This window comes from Sebastes fasciatus, chromosome 8 (genome assembly GCF_043250625.1).
Source record: "Sebastes fasciatus isolate fSebFas1 chromosome 8, fSebFas1.pri, whole genome shotgun sequence".
In the NCBI taxonomy this organism is placed as follows: domain Eukaryota; kingdom Metazoa; phylum Chordata; class Actinopteri; order Perciformes; family Sebastidae; genus Sebastes; species Sebastes fasciatus.
Genome location: NC_133802.1, coordinates 25944998 through 25968568, shown reverse-complemented (window position 1 = coordinate 25968568; position 23571 = coordinate 25944998). Strand labels below are relative to the sequence as shown.

Sequence of the window (23571 nt, the reverse complement as noted above, 5' to 3'; positions counted from 1 at the left end):
AGACACTCGCTGATTACGGTATGTAGGTGATTATACGGGAGTCTTACGAGCATGGCAACGTGTGCACATAAGCATAATCAACACAATCACATGCTAACCAACAATCTGGGTTCAATTACTGTATTATACGGATAATAATAATCTTCATCATCAAACTAACGACAAACATTATATGTTGGGCACTTTTCTGTTTTTCCAAAAGAAGAAAGTGTTTGTGTAAAAGCGGTTTACTGTGATAACAACAGAGTAGGCAATAATTATGATGTTTGCCTTTGTTTTGGGTGCTGCCTTTGAAAGCTGACAGTCTGTCTCGCTTGCGTTATGCCTGGTGCTTCCAGACAGCAGAGAAAGAGAGCGAGAGAGAGGAAAAAAAAAATCTGAAGTGCTCGCTTGTTCCATTCTCCAGAGAGTCCATGAAGCGAAAAAAGAAAAGGCGCTCGGCCCCACCTCGTGACACGCCGGCGCTCCACAGTATGCTCCCGCCTATGGTGTATGCAAACTGTGAATGACGAATACCAAGAGTGCTGTTCCACTGCTCACACAGGAGGCCGGTCGCTTGCCCGGGAACATTCAGCAAGCCAGTGTAAATCCTCCATCACTTTGATTTACTTTCTTTTTTAATAAAAAGTAAAGCTGTGTTAAAAGAAATAAGGTGAGTCTTCATTTTAGTGAGGCATTATCATTTTCGTCCGTGATGGCTTTAAAGCACATAGGTCACAAATAAGCATAATATGTGTCCTATAATAGCTTCTTTCCTTGCGTTAATGTATACCCTTCACGCCTTCACTATATATATATGTGTGTGTCTCTCCTCAGCTCTGCAACAGCATCCCTCCGTCAGACGCTAGGCGTTCGCAGCAGCTTGGAGCTCCGGCTGACCAACCATCGAGCTTTGGCAATCGTCTTCCAGCTGGAGTACGTCTTCTCTGCTCCAATTGGCCGAGAGACGATGGTAAGAGAAATGCACAAACACACTAACATAATGTTAATCCTAAACCCAGGTCCTAGCCTGAAATCAACATCTTGATGAAATGACCACAAACCAGAACGACCTCTTCACCAGAAACACCTCTTCAACTCAAACAGGTCTTCACAATAATAGATGTGCTAAAGACACCTGCACACACACACACACACACACGCACGCACACACACACACACACACACACACACACACACACACACACACACACACACACACACACACACACACACACACACACACACACACACACACACACACACACACACACACACACACACACACACACACACACACACACACACACACACACACCCTGCTGCTGTCCTCTCTTCACCCTGCCTTTGTTCTCTCTCTTGTCCTTGGAGCATCACTCCATCCATCTCTTGCCAGTGTCTCCCAGAGGAAATTACCCAAGGCCTCCTTGGCCACAAGTCCTCTGTAAACAAACAAGACTGAAAGAAGTGTAGATAGAAGGATGGAAGTGTGACACTGCAGTAAGGAACCAGAGGAGAACAAATCCATTCACGAGGGTTTGACCAGAGCTGGCAGATTGCTTCTTATCTTCACTGTCACATATTTGGTCATGGAGAGGTTAATTAATTGGGTATTTCATCGACACACCTTCCCAACCTCTCTCTTGAAGATGTTTTCTTATGAAGATACCAAGTCTTAAAGAGAAGTTTGTCTTTGTCTAACTAAACACATTGTGTGTATCCTTGACCTCAAAGAAATACACTGAATGCATGTCTTTCCTCATAAAACATTTGCAAAGCCGAGTTTTTAAAGGCAGAATTGGTAAAGATCTTAGAAACATTTTTTGTTATATTAGTTGAATCTTTTCTTACATCCCAACAGCAATCAATAAATGAAACGATCTGACAAAAAAAAAGAAGAAAAAATCTCATATCTGTAGCTGTCGCAGTAGTGTAATAAACCCGTCATTTCATTCGGCCCAAATGTAATGATTGGAAGGTCTACATGCCTGCTAGCTTGACAGCTGTGAGTACTAACATTAGCCATGTTTGCCGTTAACGTTCATTATGATATGTTTATGTTCATAATGATCATTTTTGGGAGAGTGGCTTTGGAGGGAGACCTGAAGCGATGGACTGTAAGTGTTGCTGACTTGGCAACTTGCTTGTTAGATTTAGGGACTAATGCTGCTAGCTACTTTTATTGGAAAAGAGTTGGCAACACTGGGCTTGGTTTTTCGATGGGATCATTTTCAAAAATCTAGAGTACTCTTGCTAGTTTCTCAAGGTTGCCCACCCTGCCTTTAAGTATTTTAACTCCTGCATTGTTTACATTCATGTTTACTGGCTTGCAGCATTCTTCTTCCTTACCTTTGCTGGCGCATTGCAGCATATCTTGGTGTGTTAATAATAATAATAATAATAATAAAAAAATAAATATATATAGCACTTTTCATGAGACTCAAAGACACTTTACACAGTTAAAATGATCATAAAAAATGACATCATAATATAAAAACATATCCTTAATCACACAATAAAAGCAGTTCTAAAAAAATGTGAGTTTTGATTAGTGATTGGAAAGTGGACAGGTTGCTGCAATCTCTGATGTGTTTGGGGAGTGAGTTCCAGAGGGAGGGAGCAGCTAAGGCGAATGCTCTGTCGCCCCAGGTCCGGTGCTTGGTTCTGAGTGGTGGGGACAGGAGGTTGGCATCAGAGGAGCGGAGGGAGCGGGAAGGAGTGTGGTGGTGGAGCAGGTCTATAAGGTAGGAGGGGGCCTGGTTATGGAGGGCTTTGTGAGTGAGGAGAAGGACTTTGAACTGGATACGTTGTGGGACAGGGTGCCAGTGGAACAAGCAATGACGAGCAATGTTTTTAAGGTGGAAAAAGGCAGTCCTGGTGTTACCGCCACCTGTAGATCAGTGGAATAGTATGAAACCATTGGCAGGATTGTGTGCACACATGTGCATCCTTTTGTACGTGAGGTCAAAAACTCCACAGGGAACCTTTAACTGTCAGGAGTCTGACAGCCTTTCACTCTCAGCTGGTAGTCGCCGCATGTCTCACCCCACTTATAAGTTAGGATGATCCAGCTCCAGCAAAGTGGCAATGACCACTGAACTCAAACTCCTGGCTTCCAAATGTTGCCTGGGTGATTGTTGAAATCATTGACACTACACCTATGGGCATGACTCACTTTATTCCCTAAATAAACTTACTGCGTAGGTACTGTACCATCACTTCCACTGCTGCCGAAATGCAGCTTAGTAGGGACAATTTTTTCAGGGTTGTTAAAAGGCTTTCTGGGAAATGTGGGAATTTAAATATGCAGACAGAGGTTTCGGAGAATTGTGAGTGTGATACTGCTATTAGTGTTTTTTTACTTACTGTTAGAGTGACTCCAATAGGACTTTAATTAGTATTATAATGTTTTCTTAGTCCCCTTTGTCCCCATGATTTACAGACAAGAGCCGAACTGATGAAGTGATAACGGCAGATATATAGCGGCTGATAGGTAACAAGAATTTGCAGTTATCTGTGCTATAGCTCTTTTCACTTGGCAGCTGTTTGCGATAGTTGACAGTGAACAGCATGTAATGTAATGTAATGTCATTTAAAGCTGAACGACCCATTATGTTGGTTTGTTGATGTAATGGTCAGATATTAGGCTTCAATCAAACACGGAATAATGGACAATCATGGTTGTTCAGTACTAATTTGGTCATCATTGGTAGGATAAAGATTGAGTTTAAGTTATATTTTTTTGTAGAGCATATTAAGAATGCCCATTACCTTAACTCTCTGTTATATTTAATAAGTATGATTTTCGTTTGATGATGTAAATGGTCTCTTAGAAGCAAGTCATACTGCTGTGATTGTTAAAACATCAAATTTAAAAAATCACATTTCAACACAATAAGTCCTTTTGTCCATAACACATTGTCATTTAGTTGAATCCTTATCTGAAGTCCTGTCATGTCTCCTCTCTGTCCATATGAATTAATCCAAATTCAAGCCGCACCACTTAACAAGCGCTCATGGCGTGGAAACCCTCAGAAAGACTGTGTTAATTATGTGTGTGGGTGAGCCTTCAACACTTAACGCATGCCAAGGCTGTGCTCTCATTGTGTTACTGCGTGTCATACTTTATACAATCAGAGGTCACCAGATCACCAATTAAAAGTAGCAGAAAAACAACCAGCCACTCGGTCATGGGAGCTCCATGGTACATTTATGCATTAATGTGCAACCACTTGACAGCCAATCGGTCTGTTGTAAATGGACAATGTTCCCCCTTTTGTTGTTGCCATGGATGAGAGTCATTATTCCATGGACTTGTTGACATATAACTGATATTGTTTAAGGAAAAAAACAGTTTCTACAGAAGAGATTTTTCCAAAACATGAAGCATATCACAGTTTAAGTGAGGAGTAGCTCACCATCTTCACCATCTTTGTTGCATGCAGTTTGTCCATGTAACTCTGCTTTACTGTTCAATCCTCTATGAAGCAAAAATTGTAGTTAACACTGTTTATGGGAGGCACACAAATATAGAGAATTATTCAAATTGCTTCAAATGCTTTTTGCCAAAAACCTCCTATACACCTTTCTTGACAGAAGCCCTCATTGGTGCTAGTTTGTGACTTTGAGATAGGAGTGCGGCGATAAACCGGTATTGGCGATAACCGTGATATCAAAAAAATATATATTTATATCATGTTAATAATACACATGTGATAGTATCGTGTAAATACACTTTTGTACAGTTATACTTACAGACTCTCTCTCCTCTTCCCTATACTCATATTTTTAGGGTCATTTATTTGCCAAAAAGAGACAAAATGCAGAATAAACAAGGTTACATTTTCTATAGATGTTGGGATAATATTGTTTATCGTTTTTTGTTTTTTTGGCCACAATAATCATGTAGTGAAAATCTGATATTGTGACAGCCCTACTTTGAGAATATAAAAAGGGTTACGGAAAAACAAAACACGAGTAAGAGTCCACAGGTATGCTAGTGACTCAGTGAGCAGCTGAGGGTTGGTGGGATTATCATTAGTTTTACTTTTATTTAGTTACAAAGTATTGGACAGTTTATATTTTGATCTGATGTCGGCGCTTGATGAAAAGTCAGTGGATCACCAATTCGTCTTGAGGAGGACACTGATTTTATGGCAATCCATCAAACAGTTGTCAAAACATTTCACTCAAAATCCCAAATGTCAACCTGCTGTTAGCACAAGATTAAATATCAGGAGATCACCAAAGTCTGACTGACTAACTGACATCGGCATCCCCACAGCTACACTGCCGGCATGGCTAGAAATCATGTGACCGTGTTGAAGCTGAAGTAGTACATGTAAATGAGACTAGTAAACTGGCTACAGAAAGTAAAACATTGCATTTACAGTCAGCACACATACAGTATGCGGTTTGTTATGATTCTATCAGCTCCATGAAACTGAGCAAATGCGTCTCAGAACATTGTTCAGAACTTGATCCAGGTTTTAGTTGCACTCTGCCAGTCTCAAACTGCCAACATGGAGGCAATTGGTGCAGTTGAGCAGTGAGCACAGAGGGAAGGGAGGAAGAAGGTATACGAGGCATGTGAAGAGAATCTTCAGCACGCTCGGGGCTCTGCCCATCGCCACCTCTGTGCACATCATGGCCAAACTCTGTGGAAAGCTGGCTGTGTTCTTGTTGGTTTTGCAAAGTTAGAGAGACTTGGCAATGCAGACCACGCTTATTCCACCTAATGAACAATCAACCATTTTCAAACAGCACTTCTTTTGGAGCGCTGGACATTGGTCTTGGCTGCTGGTCTATCCTAACCTCATCCACCAGATGGTTTGTTACACAGAACCATCTGAGAAGCCGTCATTGGAAACTGTTTGGAAAAGGGCAGCTGATTGGATGAACCATCTGTCAATCAAACTCGAAGCCAGTAGGAAAAGTTAGGAATACACTCCAGTTCTGATGTAACTGAACCTCTTCAGGAGCCGCCATGGTTGTTTAGAACGAACAGTCGCCTCTCTGTGTTGCGTCACACACACCTAAACCACGCCCGAACCTACCAGTAGCTCCTCACACGACGCTGATTGGTCCGTACACAAACACATTACTTGAAGCTTGACATGATGTATTTTTTCGATTGTCACGTGATCTTGTGATATCACAAGACTCCAGCTGCCATGCAAGGTAAAGTCTATCCTTCAAACTCCTTGTTTCAGACCATAGCTCATCAACTCATGGCCAGGTTTTCAATCAAATTTGCTGGAGAGGTTCATGTTCCCCAGAGGATGGAGCCTAATGTTTTGATGAAGACCTCCTGATCTTTTCTCTTGTGCCATCATTGGGCCACTTGTGCACTGAAAATATCAACATCTAATGGGCAGATTGTCATTAAATCTGCCTTCACATGATAAGAGATTTGCTCTTCACTCACTGCGAGGTAGGGCTCTGAGACTTGCAGAGGCAGCAGGTGAAATATCTCCACAAAAAGAGTGCAAAGAACGCCATTCACTGTTTCTAGGCAACAACAACTGTTGCAGCTGTTTTACAACAACTGTTGCAGCTGTTCTCATTGATTGCGCTTTGAAAGGCCAGCGGCAACCAATGTCAAAGTTGAAATAATAGAAATGCTCCCAATCTCAAATTTAGCACCTCTAAATTTTGAGCAAATTTGTGCTCAACAAAGTTTGAACCTTTTCCATTTTGACATTTAACAAGCTCTCCTATTGCGCCTACTGCCTTTAGACCGAAATATCAACTTTGCACACAGGATATCTCTCAATCCAGACAGATTGCCATGAAATTTATTGAGAGCATGTTCCCAATGGGATACACTGAGAACAAACCTGGTAGAACCATCACACTGATACCTGTCTACATCATCCAAGAATAACCAGGCAAAAACGGTTGTGTGGGTGACCAAAAAAAGATCTCCTACCACACTCTACTTCACCACCTTCGCCTTCCCGGCATGCATGTTTGATGGGGTGAGAGAGATATTTAGCAGGTGGAAAGTAATTTCTGTCTGTGCGTAGGAGTGGAGTGTGTGCGTTTGTGTGCTGATGTGTGCATATGTTATTCATGAGTGTCAATCCAGAGCCTGATCTGTCTTGAGTGTAAACTGATAACGGTTTGATTCATAATGTCTCCTGATGACGGCAGCAGCGATGACACCCTAAGTCTCACCCAACCACCCACTCCATGCTGCAAAAGGCTCCCGTATTATCAGCAGACTGCTAAAACTTCAGTCTCTGCATCTTCGGCTACCAAGACGAGCGTGATGGGACAGCGTACGCACATCCCAGCACTGTGTCACAGCTGTCAGAGATGTGATGCTTCTGAGGTGTTATAGCTGTGTTGAGCTGAGGTGTGCCTTCAGGGCAGGCAGCTGCACACTGTCAACAGCACTTCACAGCACTTGACACCACTTGTGAACCACAAATGTGAAGGTTCATGTCTGATTGCCCACCACCTCTTCTGAGACTTTTCAGGCCCCTGTGGAACTGTACTGGTATTTAAACCTGCAAAAATCAATCACGTTGCCATGGCCTTTGACCTTTGAGGCCATTCAGTCACAAAGAAAACATGTCAATACTTTGAATGTGTCAGAGTAGAGTGTGTACAGACAGCGATGTCTGTGTACTCTCGCCTTGTCTTATACGGCTGGATTCTAATGTGTAAATGTGGTATTTAAAGGGCGAGTCCATTTTAAAAAAAAAGGTTTTTATATCATTCTATAGCTTCCCAGTGGTGTTCCTTATGTATTCAAATCCAAACATTCAAATTTTGGTCTAAGTATGTATGTTTTAGCCTCAAAATGATGATGCTTCTATATATACAGTATATATACATCCTTTGGCATTTAAAAAATGGTTGAAAAGGCGTTGAAGTTTGAGTTTAAATACTTACACAGTGAAGTTCAAGCGCTGAAAGGATTTGAAGTGCAAGCAATGAACGGTAATAAAATATATATACACATATATTCAAGATCAAGATTTAAGCCCTTTATTGTCATTGTCTAGTACAGCGAAATTAGATTGTAACAATCCCATAGGTGCTAATGAAGGATAATACAATATATGAAGTAAAATGAAATATGATATATTGTAGGATAATAGAATAGAATACAGTAGTATAGGAACAATATATTATGTAATAAAATAGAACATTTTATGTCGTTCCTCAGAATAATCTTCCAGGATTCAATAATAATAAAACAAAAGGCTTTGTTGTGCAGTCTGTTGGCAGTGGGGACAGATGCATGAAACACACACACACACACACACACACACACACACACACACACACACACACACACACACACACACACACACACACACACTATTATTATTGTGTGTGTGTGTGTGGATTCACCCCTGAGTGACACCTTGATGCTCTCATTGAGAGTCCCTGACAATGGAGTACTAAACCTGGTTTCTATCATCTCCCATGTTGCATGTGCCCCCTGACTGTCTACATCGCCACTAGATGGTGCTGTGTAGTGCAACTTGAGGGAGCATCCTCTGCTCTAGGTCTGAGCTCGGCTGGGCGGAGGGCAGGAACATGCGGTCTGCCTTGCTGTTGTTCCTTCCTCTGTTTAAATAGAATTATGTGGTTTGATATATTTTGAAGGGGCTAAGGTGGGTGAAAAGAGTAAACCAATTTTGTTGAAATACCTTCTCTTCTAAAACATAACCGCTGCAATCCAGAGGCAATCACTCGGTGCTCTGAGACTGCCTACATGTCTCATCCTCGCAGTGTTTGAAAGCCAGTCTGCGTCTCACTGTAAGACAACGAAAGTGGATGGCCTCCTTTTACAAAATTGCCCTCATTGCCTTTAGTTATGAAGAAATAAAACCATGCTGTGTCGTCATTTGTCCTCTTTGGTATTTTTTGATTTTAGTTATTATCGGGTTGCTCTTTCTGCCTTGTCTCTCCGTGCCGCGTACTGTCTCCCTCTCAGAGCCTTTCAGCGGACTTCTTTCATGCTCCTTAGGAGCAGTCAGAGGGACGGAGATAACAATTTAAATTAAGGAGGCTGGGGAGAGCAGAGGAACTGGGAATTTGACTGATAGGCTGTTCTCAGAGAGTGTCTGGGGTCAACCAACTTCAAATAATCAACTTTTCTTTCAGTCAAATGTCCACTTCCTGTCGTCTTGATCTTTTTTTTTTGCTATTCTCTGTCTCTATTCCCTCCCTCATCAAAGGCTCCATTGTATTACCCAGCATCCCTCTCAGTGCTTATGTCTTGATGGGCTGCACACACGAGTACTGTGTCCTCCCGTGTCCACTCCAGACACACTTTTCCACATCAATCTGCCACCTGTTGAAAAGAAACCTGGAGAAGAAGAAGAAAGGCGGAGTGAAAGTATGTTCGAGAGTTGCAATTAGTTGCTCTGCTCACTGCTATGCTCAGTGATTATGACGCCCCAAAATATTAAGATCTCCTACCGTACTATTACAGTAATTGCTCATTTATGTGCTGTATTGATTGGTGGGATGAAACATGGTATTAACTGGGTATGATAATATAATATTAGAGTTTGACTTATACACGTACATAGTTCATAGTTCAGTCTATCCATTAAGGGATTTAACGAACACTGCAAGGTAAAGTACGGTGCAGTTGACACAATTTTGATTTTGCAAAAAAACAAAAAAACAGAAGGAAACAGCACAGATTTGTGAATGTACACCCAGTTCCACAATAACTGAGATATAGAGAACTATTTTTAGACTCCAACCTTGATGGAGATTTATGTATCAGGCCCAACTAGTTAGTGAACAGCTGGAGAAAAGAGCCTCCACCACAGGAGACCAGCCTTGAATAGAGACGGGGGTTACAATATAACCCCCACACAACCACCTGTTATCATGTCAAGGGCAAGAACGGACTTCCATGTTCAAAACCAACCATGGCTAAATACCATAGACTGTATGTAAGAAGTGGACGTAGTCAGTGACGTCACCTATTGAAGCCTTGAGTTTGGCATTTTGGCCTTCGCCATCTTGTTTTTTTGCAGAAGTGACACGAGAGGGTGGAGCTAAGCACAACCGAACGCTGAATAAGACATTTTTAGGCGACCAAAATGTTACAATTAACTTTCATGAACTGAAAACACACAGGACAAATACACTGACAACTCCTAGACTGGACAACACCGTGGTAGTGACCTGTCAATCCCAAGGTAGCCACGCCCTAAAGCATCCCCTGCTTTATGGTCTATTTGACTCTAAATGGGATCATAATTTACTAAATGAACATCATGCTGTATTGAAGAAGACTTGAAACTAGCGATTGAGACCATAAACTTACAATGTTTACTGAGGTAATAAATCAAGTGAGTAGTAGGGTCATTTTCTCATAGACTTCTATACAACCAGACTTCTTTTTGTAACCAGATGAGTCGCCTCCTGCTGGCAATTAGAAAGAATGCAAGTTTCAGGCACTTCTGCATTGGCTTCACTTTTCAGACCTGGAGGTTGCCCATTGGTGAGTACCACAACAGATTAGTGAGGAAGCATGTTTTGTTGTTGTTGTTTTATTTTGTATTTTGGATAAATTGTCCCTATAATTACTTGATTTTTCTGAGTTAAACTGCAATATGTTCCCGCCTTTTTACCAACAGTACAGAAAAGATCCCTCTTTCATACAAGTCACAAGATCTTTGACAAGAGCAAGTACTTGTAAAATATTGTGACCCTTGTAATCGCTTTCCTCTCAGTTCTTTGACACAGTCATCTATTTGAGAAATGAAAAAAAATGGTGTCCATCACCATCATAGTCCGTCATGCATTCAGTTATCCACTCAAAAGTGTAAGTGGACGCCTTCAACAGTACATGATTTACTCACTGTGAGAATACTTGGGTCACTGACAACTGACGCGAGGCGACGACAGCTCTCCTAATTGTGGTCTGTCAGCACCAATTTAGCCCAGCCGTAACTTCATCTGAGACATCTCTGGCCTGCTCCTGTCTGCCGATTACAGCCCCTCCCCAACCACCGTTAGCACTGCTCATCAACTAAGCAATGTAATACAGTTGCATACTGCTTAATGCAAGACGATGGGGGCTTATTGTTGTCTGCCTTCTTCTACTGACAAGCACTAGCTCATCGCTAATGGAGGGGCCGGTCCAGGGGAAGTGGAAGCACGAGGCGTTGTTGGCCCGCTCGGCATTGTCCTTTTGCCAGGAAACAATTTGTCAGGGAGGCGTGAGAGCTGCAGTCATCCAAAACACTGACACGGAGAATGAGTGACTGCTCGTAGGTCACAGAAGGATGGACGCAAAGCAGATAGATGGAGAGACAGAGGGGAAGGGCGGGACGGACATGTAGAGAGGAGATACTTGGTTTCATCCTCTCACTAACCACTGCTATGCTTCTTAGAGACTGTCAAACGCGAATCACATCCTCGGAACAGTAATTGGCGACTCTCCCGAGCTGTTACACCACAGCAAACTTGTGTTGCAGAGAAAAGATGTTGACAGTTGCGATACGTTTCATGTACTAAAAATGGGTTCTCCGTTTGAGTAACTGGGCCAGCGCCACCACCAGTGACGAATGTGTCACCAGCATCATGTTTTCATGTGGTGTCACCTGTGACACCGACTGGGCGCGGTGAGTGCCACAGTCGATTACTGAGCGTCTGGAGAAGCGGAAGCATAAATGCATGACCTTTAGATATACTCACTGTTTTGTCCTTTACTTAGCTCTCATCTGGATATATGCAGACGCTGGGCTGAATTTGGCAGCATGCCCATTTCTCATTATGCTATATAAAGCAACGTTCCAGCTCAAAGAAAACATACGGTCATCAGTAAGCCAAAGATGTTTGTTGTGGTGGTCGCCCACAGAACACGTTGGGCAGCACTCATGAATGCTGTCTTATTTTCTGTCTGTGGTTTGATTTAGAACTACAAACCAAAAACATCTGTCAGCTGTCAGGGGGGCGACAGAGAATAATTTCCAAATAACTGAGACTGATGAGGGCAGTGGATACAGAACTCATGGAGACATTTTCGTCCATTTTCACATATTCTCAAGTGTGACTGGACAGAGAGTTGCCAGCACTGGAGAACATCCTGCTACAGATATCACGCATCAAGGTCAGGCATGTGGTCCTGTATCAGTGCTAGAGAGCAATTTAGCCAACAGTGATTTCATGCATGCAATGCACCATCTGAAATCAAGCAAATCACTGGGCTCCACACTGACCACACTGAAAATGATAAAAATACAATCTCAAATTGAATATTTTTGTAATTCCTAGTGTAGACTTCTCTACAAACCTGAATGAGGATTTACCACTTGTAGATTTTGTTCTTAGCTATGGATATTTTGGAAATAAAGGCTTGCAGGATCCTACCAGTGTCACTAATTGGTACATGCTCACGTCATAACACTTCTTGGGTGAAGCTTATTTGTCATATTCCGTACATTTTCAAATAATTGCTCAGACTGTTATTTATCTCAACTTCAGAGTGGTAGGCCTTATTTAAACAGACATATTGTGATTGTTATTAATAAGACAGTGAAAACAGCATATTCAAAATTCAAAGATTTCAAAGTTTTCTAGCTTCCGGGTGTTTCTCCTGCTGGCCCCGCCCACGAGTTCCTGCTCGGCCTATAGACTTTACATTATGATGACGTCACAGATGTTTAAATCACTGTTCTTGGCTTGAGGAAAGTTTCACAAATATAAAACCTCCATGGATCAACAATTCAGAATAGAAAGAGTCATAAATAACCATATTTGCAGTTTGAGGTGTCTTGTCCTGTTTTATAGACGTTTCTTTTACAATGGTGGTCTATGGGGAAAATGCTTTTTGGGCTGCAGGGGGATTTTTATCTGCAATACCACTGGAAAAAATTGGAAGCAAGGCTGAGCGGTGGCACCGTATCCAGTTCTTATTATACATCCATGGGATTTATTCATCTCGTATCGTGCCTAATTTTAGTGCATCATAGCATATCGGGTATAGAATTAGCCTGCAGATGCTCCGGTTCAAAATGAGACCAAACTTTTCTATGGATGTCAGTTTTTGGGCCACGACAAAAGGCCAAAATTTGGCCTGCAACAGACTAGGTAAGGCTTTTCTTGCAAAAAAATGTTTTTTTGCTACTGAAGTAGTTGCTGATTACATGCGGGCCCTACTGGCCGGTTAGGAGGTGTGAGGCATAAAACCGTCAATAAAATATGTTTTTAAAAATTTGTGAATCACCACAACAACGAGAGGTCCTCGAGTATGCAGTCATAAATGTGCACAAAAAATAATAGGCTGATGGATCCTGTGCTGTGGACAGACAGACAGATACACACACGACCGAACGCATGATCTCCCCACAGAGATAATTGGAAAAAAATACTGAGTTACTCATTCAGTTGTATATTGAACATTCTATCCACTACATCCATATTGTTGATTCTTGACCAATGGCTTAATGATTGTGATTTTGAATCTTACGCGAGCATGCACTTTGTTTGGTGTTAGACAATATTTCCATTAGTTGAGTTATACAACAAATATCACTCTCTTAATTATATATTTCTTCCCTGCTGTGTCTCAGATGTCACTGCCAGGGGATGGAAGATAAACAGTATGTGGAGCAGAAAACAGTGACATGGCTAGCGGCTGGGTTTATTAAAGGTGCTGGTGTACAGCTTCTCCCCTGTGCCACAGAGACTCTTGTTGGGATTTTAATTGGCTCACCGACAGGTACATGCTGTATAGATTGCTGTGTATTTTTCCTGTGACTTCCCTCAAGTGGCTGTTTGTGGGTTGTTGTGTGCAATTTTGTGTGTGCATTTGCACGGTTATTGTGAGCCCCTGCAGGCTTTAATGATGTTTGCTGAATGAAAAGCTTTCCCCAATCACATGCTCATTAAAATGCCCTATTTACAACGACACTGTCCCCTGACCTTACGAACCCTTCCCTTGGTCTTAGTTTCCTTGGCTACTTCTATTACATGACATGTGAAAAGTCAGTCCTCCCACTGGAAACCAGAAGAAACCAGTTATGATTTGGTTTGCTTCTGATCTGAAATGTCATACAAATGTTAATTAAATGTTAATCAAACATCTTAAGCCCAGTAATATCGTCAGGATTTGGAAGTGATATATTTAGCTGATTTGCGGCCTATTCTGGAGGTCGTTCCTCCCTGGAGGCCGCTTTTCCTTTTTTGCAACGAGAAGAGAAGTCGAGGTTAAGGCAAGGGAGGCTACATGCCGCAGAGACAATATTTCGCCCGCCTAATTAAAATGAATGTCAGCTCTCCCCCCACTGAGAAGTGCATCAATCTCCCCCCTGCGATAGGCCCAGAGTGAGTCTTACCCTGTCAGTGCATGCCAGCAGTGCTATCCCTCTCCAGACGGATGCATCGCCCTGGCAGCCAGAGAGACAGTGGCGATGATGTTTGCACATCTAATGGTTGCCATGTCGATCGCCACCTCAGACTGAGGCCCCGCTTTAAGTACAGAGGAGTTTCAGCCCCGACTTGAATGGATGTTATTTCAAACAGCAGTTGTATAAAGTGGTCAGGGGCATTTTTTGGAACCATCTGTGGCCCGAGCAGCTGTAGAAAATTCAGTTTTAGCCGTCCACCGTTCCACATAGCAAATTAAATAGCATAGCAAAAAAAATATCCAGTTTTTCGGATGGTAAACAGTGAGACAAATGTTGAATTTCAGTCAGGCCTGGTGGTAGGTAATGCTTTCCTACTGTTCAAAGGCACTTGACTAAAACATTTGTGTATTTGTTGCCCTGCCGGTGCCCAAATTCATTAGAGTTCTATCATTTGCCTGTTGGTAACGCAGCAGTCCTTTCTGCCCTCCAGCATCCACTTTATCCCAGAAAAATGGTGTGATTTAATTGTGTTTCATTTCAAATATGAAGGCAATATACCTGAACATTAAGTTTTGGCCTTTAATATCACAGTTATGTATTCCTATATTTATGTAGAGGGAATGTGTATTACCTCCCACAGTAACGTGTCTTTCTTATCATATTTCTTTGACTATATATATGTGGTTGAGCCAAACATGCTAGGGAACACAGATGGTGCTTACTGTGTTCGCAAAATGTCAAGTCAGATTGCATGTGCAGACCAGATAAATACTGCAGGCTTCAAGTCTAACAGATCTGTTATATTTTATAAAATGTACTCATGCAGCACAGATGAAAATATCATCGCAAGATTAATTTGAGCCTGCACAGATAAGATATTATGTTGACAGATTTTTATGGAAAAGGCAGTCGTCGCTGTACAACGTGCACCTAATCTTGCATGTGCACATATCATTTACTTTCAGCAAGTGATTTGTCATCTTTCGCATTATCATTATCTTCAGGTGATTTAAATCTTCATCTGAGGGGGTACGCATGATCTGCTGCTCTGATGAGGGATTGATAACGATCTCAGGTACTTTATATTACTGCTCTCAGTTAAATGTATCCCTGTTGCTTTAAATGAGGAAGCTACTGATGCCGATGCTGGAGCCAGGCTTCAATAATGTGTTTGTGTGTGTGTGTGTGAAGGTGAATCTGTCTTTTAGTTTGTGGTACCTTTCTCTACACTATAAAAAGCAAACAAGACTACAATGGTCTAGCCATGCTAGTGACTCTGTGAGGCTGTAATGCTCATTAAAAGGAAAGCAAATTATATGGCGGATAAATGTTGAAGTCCAATTTGTTATTAGCAGGTAGTGCTTACCATATTTAAGATCTTAATTTAGTGTATTAGTATGCTAAGTACAGATCAGGCTGATGGGAATGTCATAAGTTTTGCAGGTATTTGGCAGAATGAAATTTGGACTTGATGATGGTTCAAGAGAAAACGTTGAAGGGATAGTTTGGGTGTTTTGAAGTGGGGTTGTATGAGGTACTTATCCACAGTCAGTGACAGTAGATGACGGTTGGTACGCCCCAGCTTGGAGAAGCAGACAGAAGTACCAGTATGGGAGCAAAGCAGTATAGCGCTGTGGATGATGCCAGCAGCCTAGAAAAATCAATATCCGTTTAAGTGTACGCTATATTTAGAATAGTGTCTGACGGGGAACGGAAAGGGAAACTTATCTATATGGTTATTGTCAACGGAGTCTTCTGGCTTTGAAGAGAGAAGAGATAAGTTTCACTTTCAGTTCAGTTCCCCGTCGAAAAGGGCTGTCTGACGGCAAGATGAAGCGCTGAATATATTTTAAATATAGCGTACACTTGAACAGATATTGATTTTTTTTAGGTGGGCCTTTCTTTTAGGAGGCTAGATTATGTTTTGCTGCGCGCCCCGTCCACAGAAGTACATTGCTTTGGTACTCTTGCCTGTTTCTCCAAACTGGGGGGCGCGCCGACCGTCATAGTAGATAATACACTGACTATGAATAAGTACCTCATACAACCCTACTTCAAAACACCAGAACAATCCCTTTAGGAGATCCCCGCAGTTATTACAATTCATCTTGTGTTGAACAAATGTCTGTATGACATTTCATGACATTTTACTCAGTTCGTGAAATGTCAGCCTCCTGGTGGCGCTAGAGGAAAAGTCAGGAGATCCCCAAAGTCATGAGGATCATTTGAGGTCCATAAACCTTTGTACAAGATTTCGTGACCAAGCGACATTAACATCCATAAAACCATGCTGCTAGCGTGGCTAAAATCCTCTATCCTGAACATAGACTATATAAGAAGTGGATGTAGTCACCGTGATGTCACCTATTGGTTTGTGGACTGCCGTTTTGAAGTTTTTGCAGACCAGATTTCTCAGATCAGATTTCGCAATTTGCGGACTCCCTTCTAAACATGACCGTATTTTCGCCGTCACCATCTTGGTTCTTTGCAACCAGAAGCGACAGTAGAGGGTGGAGCTAAGGGACGGGTTAAAGTTCTAAGAAGAAAACACGGACAACGCCGTGGTAACGACCTGTCAATCACAAGGTAGCCACGCCCTAAAGCATACCCTGCTTTATGGTCTATTTGACTCTAAACGGGACCATAATTTACTAAATGAATATCATGCTGTATTGAAGAAGACTTGAAACTAGCGATTGAGACCATAAACTCATGTTTACAATGTTTACTGAGGTAATAAGTCAAGTGAGAAGTAGGGTCATTTTCTCATAGACTTCAATACAATCAGACTTCTTTTTGCAACCAGAGGAGTCGTCCCCTGCTGGCTGTTAGAAAGAATGCAAGTTTAAGGCACTTCAGCATTGGCTTCACTTTTCAGACCCTGAGATAGCCACCTGATCCTTAGAAATTCTTTTTTGGTCCTTGTCTACAGTGTTATTTTCTTAAAAGCACATTAAGAAAAGATGGATTAAAACATTCTTCTACAGTATATTCCAGTGCAATTTGTCTCACCATCATTATGTACAACCTTTTTCTAATAGACGAGCATCCAACTACAGATAAAAGTGTTCGCATTCACAGTAAATTGGCCTTTCATGAACATCACCTTGAAGTTCTACCATCAATAAAGACAGGAACTGAGACAGAGCGCCATTCTTCCCGAGTCCTATTTGGCCTTGGTGAGCTAAATAGAGCACAGTAGCCTGCTGGGTTCATTTGGACGACTTGCGCAGATGGATGAAAATGTGAGTGGTTTAGTGCTCTTAAGTTAATGATCTCGGTGCATGTTCCCTCACTTCCTCCAGGGCATCTCATTGTGGAGAATAAGTAGCGGGAGCCGTGGGCTGGTGCCTGTCACAGGGTCTTGGCTGGAATAATGACTTGAACAGCCCAACAGACTGAGGTAATAGTAATAACTGTCAGACTCCGTCTCCCATCAATGCTCACATCCCCCTAATTTAGGATTAATTCCTGCTCTACTCTAGAAAGCCCTGAGTCGCTGAATGTCCCGCCGTTTTCTTTGAGCTTCCCCAAAACTATGTTCCTGCAAATTGCTTTATCACAGCTTATCACAAACTTTTTTATATTTGAATATAACAGCAACGGCAGCTCTGAATTGGAAGCTGTTTCTAGAATTAGTGGTGCTTTTACTTTTATATATAAGAAGAGGCCTTTCATACCTTTTCCAGTTCGTAAGTGGTGCTGAATTGGACGGGTTGTGTCTTTGCTTCCAGTCTTTCTCATCTGCTGGGAAAAGGGCAGCTGCCTTTGATGTGCAAAACTCGCCGTCTGTCACCTTTTGATAATTTCACCTTCTTTTTCCCCTCGCCACGGTGTCCCCCCCCGACCCCACCAAAAGTTTGAAGATTACTTTTTTTTGCTCCAGGTTACAGACATAAGATCTTTGCTTCCACCCCGTCGTATGTTTCAAACAGAGGAGCTTCTAAACAAGGTTGATGGATTCTTCCCTTAGAAAACGCTTTGCCAGTTGGAGCAATTATGTGTGCAGTGACATCGCCTGATATTGTTTTCAGTACAACTTTATGAAAAAGTTCGCTGCCTCCTTGTTTTTGCCGTAGGCTACTGTTTCTATTTTTTTCTCCCCAGTGCGCTATTGAAACAAGTGCTTGGTTGCTCCCTGAGTGAAAGTTAATGACTCTTATTTTAAATATAGCTTTTAACACTCACATCAACAGTGTAATCACACTTTGGGGAAATTGGCTATTGATCATCCTGCCTTGTCCGACATAATGACCAATGCCGCAGCAAGCCGTTCTAAAGGCAACTTTTAATTCAAATGGCAAATTCCCTGATTAATTCAAATGTTCCCTGCCCAAATCAGTGCGGGTGCAAAAAGTCATACTTTATATCCACTGAAATATAATGTCATTGATTTGATGTCTCTTTGCTGTCACAAGCAGGCTTTGCAATTGATTAGGACTCGCTGAGTTACTGTGGTGCTCAGAATGAGTCGATGTGTCTGACCCCCTAGGCAACTTTCTTCCCACCGGAGGCACATGCATACATCAGCTAACTACCTCCTACAGCACCGTGTCCTTGCCACGATTCCATTAAACCACCTACACTTTCATGTGCATGTAACGCTGATCCGCGCTGTCATATAATCAAGAAACTGCATATTGTTGTTCTTAAGCTCATGCGTGCCTCCGAACGCCGTGGACTTGTTTGTGCACAAGGATTACATGCATAATGTGAATACTCTGCCAGGCCTTGAATGAAACTATTATCCCTGTTTGTTTACTCAAACCACAACTTAAGATTCTCTTTGAGATTCCCTTCAATGCTATTGTGTGCCAGCTCGAGCTGTCAACGCTTTACCGCAGTTCATATGTAGATCACACCGTTCTGAAACACTTTAAAACCACTGCATTGAAATCATGGTAGTGATTCATGTTTGCTAGCGTCTAAAAGGGAATTCTTAGTTTGTGCTGTGCATGTTTTAGCGCCATTGTTGTGATCACACAAAGTTTTTTTTTTAAACATCCTCCATTCTGACCATTAATATATTATTACTTGTTTGATCCGACTTCACACGGGAAGACATGGGGTGAAACATGTTAAGTTTCGATGGGCTCACAGTCCTTTTTATCCTCACTCGCAGTGCAATTTTGAACATAGAGTCATTCTCAGTGTCCTATGATTGGAAGACTGAAAGTGTGTGATAAGCGTTGAAGTGTCGGACAGATAAAAGCTCTTTCCTAGGCTGTAGGCGTCCCTGTAGAAGAGGCCCTTGATTGCTCCTTTGTCTCTCTCATTCTCTCAGAGCTCAGCTGGCATTTCTGCTCCCGAATCATCCCCGCAACCGAATATATATTCATTGAATAATACAAGAAGTGAGTGTTCGGTCATGTGCTAGACACCTATTTTGCTCTTTCCCTCGTGTTCTGTGGGAGCACAGACATGATAGAGACAGAGAGTGCCTGCAAAAAAAAAAAGAAGAAGAGACACATTAGATAAATTGGCTCACAATCTTTACAGGCTACTTCCTGTCCCGTAAAATGATCTTTCTCTAGTTGGCTAATTTTTACAAAATCATCACTTTGAAAATAGACTTGTTTGATTGAACGTTTCATATAAAGCATCTTATTAATTCAACCCCATGAGATGGAAAAACAGGCAGTGCCTCAAGGGGGAATATGCTGCTATCTGTTTTATGGCTGCCATATATTTCTGGAGTTACGATTCAAATAAATAGCTGTTAATGTCTGTGCTACTTGGGGGTAAAATTATAGTCTGAAACCAACTCTCTCTCTCTCTCTCTCTCTCTCTCAAGAGAGAGGAATGGAGTATTGATCTGAATCCAGGACCGCTTGAAATGTGTGAAGCTTTGAAGAGGTCTCCTTAGATGTACATACCAGATATTTAATGATAGGACTCGGTTGCACAACAATACAACTGACCAAACTGTATGTATATCGTCTTTATAGCGGTCGCACAAACCGAACAGACGAGGCCAACTCCAAAGAAATTGTTCATTTAATCAAAACAGGGGGCTGCCATGTCTTTAACCTTTACACCTTTAGCGCTCTTAGTCCTCGCTGAAGTGCACTATTAGTTGTGTTGTGTGAAATGTCAGCTCCATTAACCTCTGAACACTCGACTTTGGGCTTTGTAAGCAAGCTAACTGGACAAAGAGGTCACTTTGCATAATAATCTGACATTTTGAAACTGCCCTCGCCAGAAAAACAAAGACAGCATTGGTTGTTGTTGTTTTTATTTACCTGACAAGGCCTTATTGTGGCCGTGTGAATAATGACTGTTGTCCATCAGAAGTAGCCTGACGTTGCAAAACCGCTGTTCATTTCAGGTTTTTGTACCAACAGTCAACATTGGTTTCTTTTAACCATGACCACTATCTTTCCCTGACCTTAACCAATGACTTTTAGTTTATTCAAACTTTATTTATTCCTTAACTAACCAAGTATGTTTGTGCGTAAACCTAAACAAACCTTACTAGTGGCAGATTTGACATATTTTGTCATTTAGTTTGGAGGACTTGTGGGACATTTTTTTCCACCAAAAGTTGTTTGGTTTCACCAAATTGCTGCCAGACAGATGACAGATGTTCAGTTAGATTTGGCGGAAAAGGCTCTGCTGTTTGAGGTAGCTCTCTGCTGAGAGAGCAACATTAAATCTTTTAAATCAACACCCCCCCGAATACAACATATGCTGTTCGTTAGAGTAACGGCGAATTCACTCCAAAGCAGCGGTGACATGCAACGTCTATGGAAAGCTGCGGCGACCACTCCAGGGGGCCCAGCGAGCTGCGGCCCTTTTGATTTTGCTGTGAAGTATGGCCAAGCTAAAAGTTGGGACAAGTTTAACTTTTAGCGGCGAAGTATGGCCAGACAGTACCAGCAGCCAATCAGTAAACAGACTCCTGTGACTTTGTGACATGTTGACCTAAGTTACAAAGAATTTCTTCCCGGCTGAAACACATGAACACACTTCTTCCCAGTGGATGCTGTTACTGGTTTTGGTCTTGTGTTCAGAGACAGAAGATGTTGTCTGTTTGCAGTCTTCATTCTGTCTCTTGTCCGAGGTCCTTGCTGTTTCACCAGTGTAGTCTTCCCTATAGTTGTTGCATGTGATGTCATACACTTTTTCCTCTCCGGGGAACTTCTACTACAGCCGGTGAACTACTGCATATCACTATGAGCTGTCCGGTTTCTGTGGGCATATAGTGGCAGGGAGAAATATAAAAACATAATTTTTTCATCTTGTATACTCCTTGTGGAGCTTACTGGAAATCCTTTTTTGTCCATTGAATTTTTGATATTATTTAGCCTGGGGAAGACGTTTTTTTCTGGCCACTGTCCTTTCAGCTGCTCAACAATGCAGCTGAAAGGACAGGTGGTTCTGAGGACAATGACAGCTGTAACAGAGTTTGAAGTTTCAAATTCGGTGTGAATTTGCGGGAAATAGGCTCCTCTTGGCTGAAGAATTCTTAATATCAACTGGCCAGACAAGATCAACAATAACAATCTGTGGGCGAGGACACAACAACGATCAGCAGCAGACGAAACTGGAAGGAGAAGATGGAGATGAGTCGGGTACACACTACAAAAACCAGAGTCAAACACCACCAGACATGCTTTGACATGGAACCCTCAAGGGAAGAGGAAAAGAGGCCGGTCAAAGAACACCTGGCGACGGGATCTCAAGAGACTGGAATAAATGACCGAGAACTCTGGAGGTCCCTTGTTGACGATCTATACTCCGGAAGGGGTGTCAGGCATAAGTAAAGTTAAATTCCACTTTAACTGCTATTATAAATCATCGTGTAATGTTTTCAGTTAATTTAATGGCGTAAAACTAAAGTCTAACTTCTTACCTTTCTAACCGATTATCGTTTTAATCATTTATTTTAGCTTTGACTTCACCAGAATCGACAAAAGGACGCTAACGCCTGTGCTGCTGTTTTTTTTCGGGGGTATTAAGTTGTTCCTGGGTCGCCCAAATTAACATCAATGCGGTCAACACTAAGATTTCATGCTTCAATAACTCCAAATAATGCAAGCCGTATACAGTGAAAATACAGACACACTTCAGGGGGAAAGATTGTCACCTGAGCGTCTAAAGTGTTCTTACGGCTTTCTTACATCAAAGTCATTTTCCTATAGTAATTTCAATGGTAAATGTCCATATATATATAGTATATACAGTATATTTGAAATTTGACACATAGATTCTTGTATATGTATTAATTGATTGTACTTATACTTAGTGGCGATCTCTGAATAAGTAACGGCGAAAAGACTGGAAAATGCGTCAGACTGGATATATCAGAACCAGGACCTCTTTCTCCCCCCATTGCCAGTCTGCCGTAACACTGTCATCTATCAAATAAAGGCGAACATCCCCCCCAAAAATCTTTAGAATGTGATCAAATGGTGCTGTTTCATTATTTGAAGAAGTTGAATTACTGACATCGTGCTTTATTTGCACTTAGAAAACATCGCTGTTGGCACAATTTCTGCTTCAAGACTACTGCAAGTAGTTCCTGTTTTGCATAACACCACCCTATGGACACTGCATGACATTTAGAATAATGGCAATACTTATATGAAGGATGACCTATAGTATTTGATTATGGTATTGCATGTAAAAACTGTGCTCAGGGGAATTGTAAGCATCGAGTGAACCATTATATGCTCCACTTTGTCTTGATAGGATGTGGGCTAGCAGGCTCGTTGTGTATTCTATATACTGTCCCACCTATGATTGATTACTATTGTCTGAGGCTGACCAGCTCATTAATCGATTTAGCAAAACCTCTGCGTCCCCTGTGGATGATTTAAAACAAGATGCTTTTTTTTTTTTTTACTGTCCCTGGGATGGCTGGAGTAGAGGTGCAATGGGACTGATTGTAAATCATGGTCGAACACAACAAACTGCTCCTAAACTGTATGTGCGACCTAGTATTTAGGCCCCTAATGTATTGACCATATAGCATTGTCAGCGTTGGTAATATGCAAACCCACTGCAGTACATTAGTGCCAAAGCTTTGTAGTGAATTTGTCCTGTTTTCATATTGCTTTCTAAATTATCCACATGATTAATTGAGTACTTAGTGATTTATTAACAGTAATATGATAAATGCTGAATACGCACACCAGTGATATATAGATTCGTTGCACTTTAACCTTAAAATGTCTGACTAAACCCTAGAAATAAAATAACTATGGCACCACCAATGTTTCCATGTGAAAGGAATGGTATAGGAAAAAAT

The 23571-nt window shown here is 41.7% G+C and overlaps 1 protein-coding gene across 1 annotated transcript in view; it reads left to right on the top strand.

Moving 5' to 3' along the window:
- Positions 1–23571, top strand: part of nphp4 (nephronophthisis 4) — a 178853-nt gene that overhangs the window by 65585 nt on the left and 89697 nt on the right. The window contains exon 9 of the mRNA XM_074644653.1: positions 817–952. Within this exon, the coding sequence (XP_074500754.1) occupies positions 817–952 (136 nt within the window). The remainder of the gene's footprint in view (positions 1–816; positions 953–23571) is intronic.